At 36.8% G+C, this 1,671-nt stretch overlaps 1 gene segment (V, D, J or C); it reads right to left on the bottom strand.

Annotated features, from left to right (window-relative positions):
- Positions 1-619: 619 nt before the first annotated feature.
- LOC107092576 lies at positions 620-1,177 on the bottom strand. The segment is given in 2 exon segments: positions 620-1,047; positions 1,123-1,177. Coding segments are annotated over 2 exon segments (459 nt in total).
- Positions 1,178-1,671: the final 494 nt, after the last annotated feature.

Genomic DNA, 1,671 nt, shown 5'->3' on the forward strand with positions numbered 1-1,671 from the left:
TTGATGTGATTCTGCTTGTGTAGAAACTGAAGCTCTGTGGAATTATTAAATTAGTTCACTAATTTAGTTCTATTGTTAATCTATGTCAGGTTTAAAGGCTAATGCACAGACAGTATAAAACTATTCATGCATGTTCAATTTGCAATGAGAAAAATACTATAACATTAACAGATATGTACTTGTAAGTCTTAATGTGAAATCTTAAAATTATATGTAATATGTAATTACCATAACAATGTAATCAATACATGTAAATTAAATGTACATCATCAATTTAGCCCTTTTGGCTCATCTGTATTATTTTGCTCCATTAACACATTAACTTCATTGTGATAGATTGTATAATATGTTATTACATGATTTATAGACTTCATTGACTTCATAGTGCCTATTTTTTTTTTATCATAAATGACGGTAATCTACTTATGCTATAAAACAGAAAATGTGTTTCAAAGTGATGAATTTATATTTTTTTGAAAAGTCTTAAGTCCCCCTGAAAATGAGGAAATCCTCGCTGTCCGATGCTGTAGCGCACGGATTCTTTACATTGCGACTGGTCTAAAGGAAGTACCAATATGGCTGCTGGTGACTTTATTCCACCCTCTACTACTCAGGGCTATCAGCAGTCAAGTGAATGAATAGAGATCAGTGGGGTTAACAGTGTGTGAGACCCTCTAGTGGATGTAGTGCAGTATTGCAGGTTCTTGTACAGAGTTCTGGTGTTTCCTGTCACTGTGGGCCTCACAGCACAGTAGTACACAGCAGAGTCTGTCAGCTCAGCAGAGGAGATCAGCAGGTCCAGGTGTTTCTCTTCTCTCAGTTTAGTGGAGAATCTTGATGCTGATTTCAGATTATCTGCAGATCTTGGACGGTTGAGCCCTGAGATGTGCATGATGAACTCTGGAGGTTTTCCTGGATACTGTTGATACCAGAAGAAATCATCACTAGCAGTTATCTTATTGGAGTAACTGTAGGACAGAGTAACAGAGCTGCCTTCTAGACTGAACTCTTCAGTCTTTGCTGCAGTGAGTTGCTGACAGTTTACACCTGAAAAAACAAACAGGTCAATTAACCAAACAGACATAAAAAATACAGAATCTTTTCCCAGAAGGTCAAACAAACCTGCTGCAATGAGCAGAACCAGCAGAGTCATTCTGTAAAAGGATGTGAGCAAAGAGAGCATGTTGAGCAGAGTGAATGTTGAATTTGGAAGTTTGCTTCTCTTCATTTAACAGTTTAGCTCCTCCCTGAAGTTCTCATTTCCTCTTCCTCTTGAACTTCAGTGGTTTTCTTTCAATACAGACATAACCTTTTTTTGCCTTTTATTTCTATTATTCTATTTTAACAAATGGGGATTCAGTTTTAGCTGTTATCTAGCAGTGTTCCAGTGTTCTCTGTTCTAACAGAGTTCAGCCAGCCGAACCTTTGATACAAGGGAGCCTGGACTGTACTCCAAGGTAAATTAAATGTTTCACAGACTGAATTAACGTAAGTACTTTATATCCACATTTATACATCCTCTTAAATTGCACACATTATTAGAATGACTAATAGACTGTAGGTGACTTGGGGTTAAATTAATCAACATATGAAAACAGAAAGTTTTTGTTTAAAAGATGTTTATTCTTCCCGCTAAGCCACACTCACCAATCTATCCCAGCTACCTGAACT

This window comes from Cyprinodon variegatus, unplaced genomic scaffold (genome assembly GCF_000732505.1).
Source record: "Cyprinodon variegatus isolate N-32 unplaced genomic scaffold, C_variegatus-1.0 Scaffold386, whole genome shotgun sequence".
Taxonomy (NCBI): domain Eukaryota; kingdom Metazoa; phylum Chordata; class Actinopteri; order Cyprinodontiformes; family Cyprinodontidae; genus Cyprinodon; species Cyprinodon variegatus.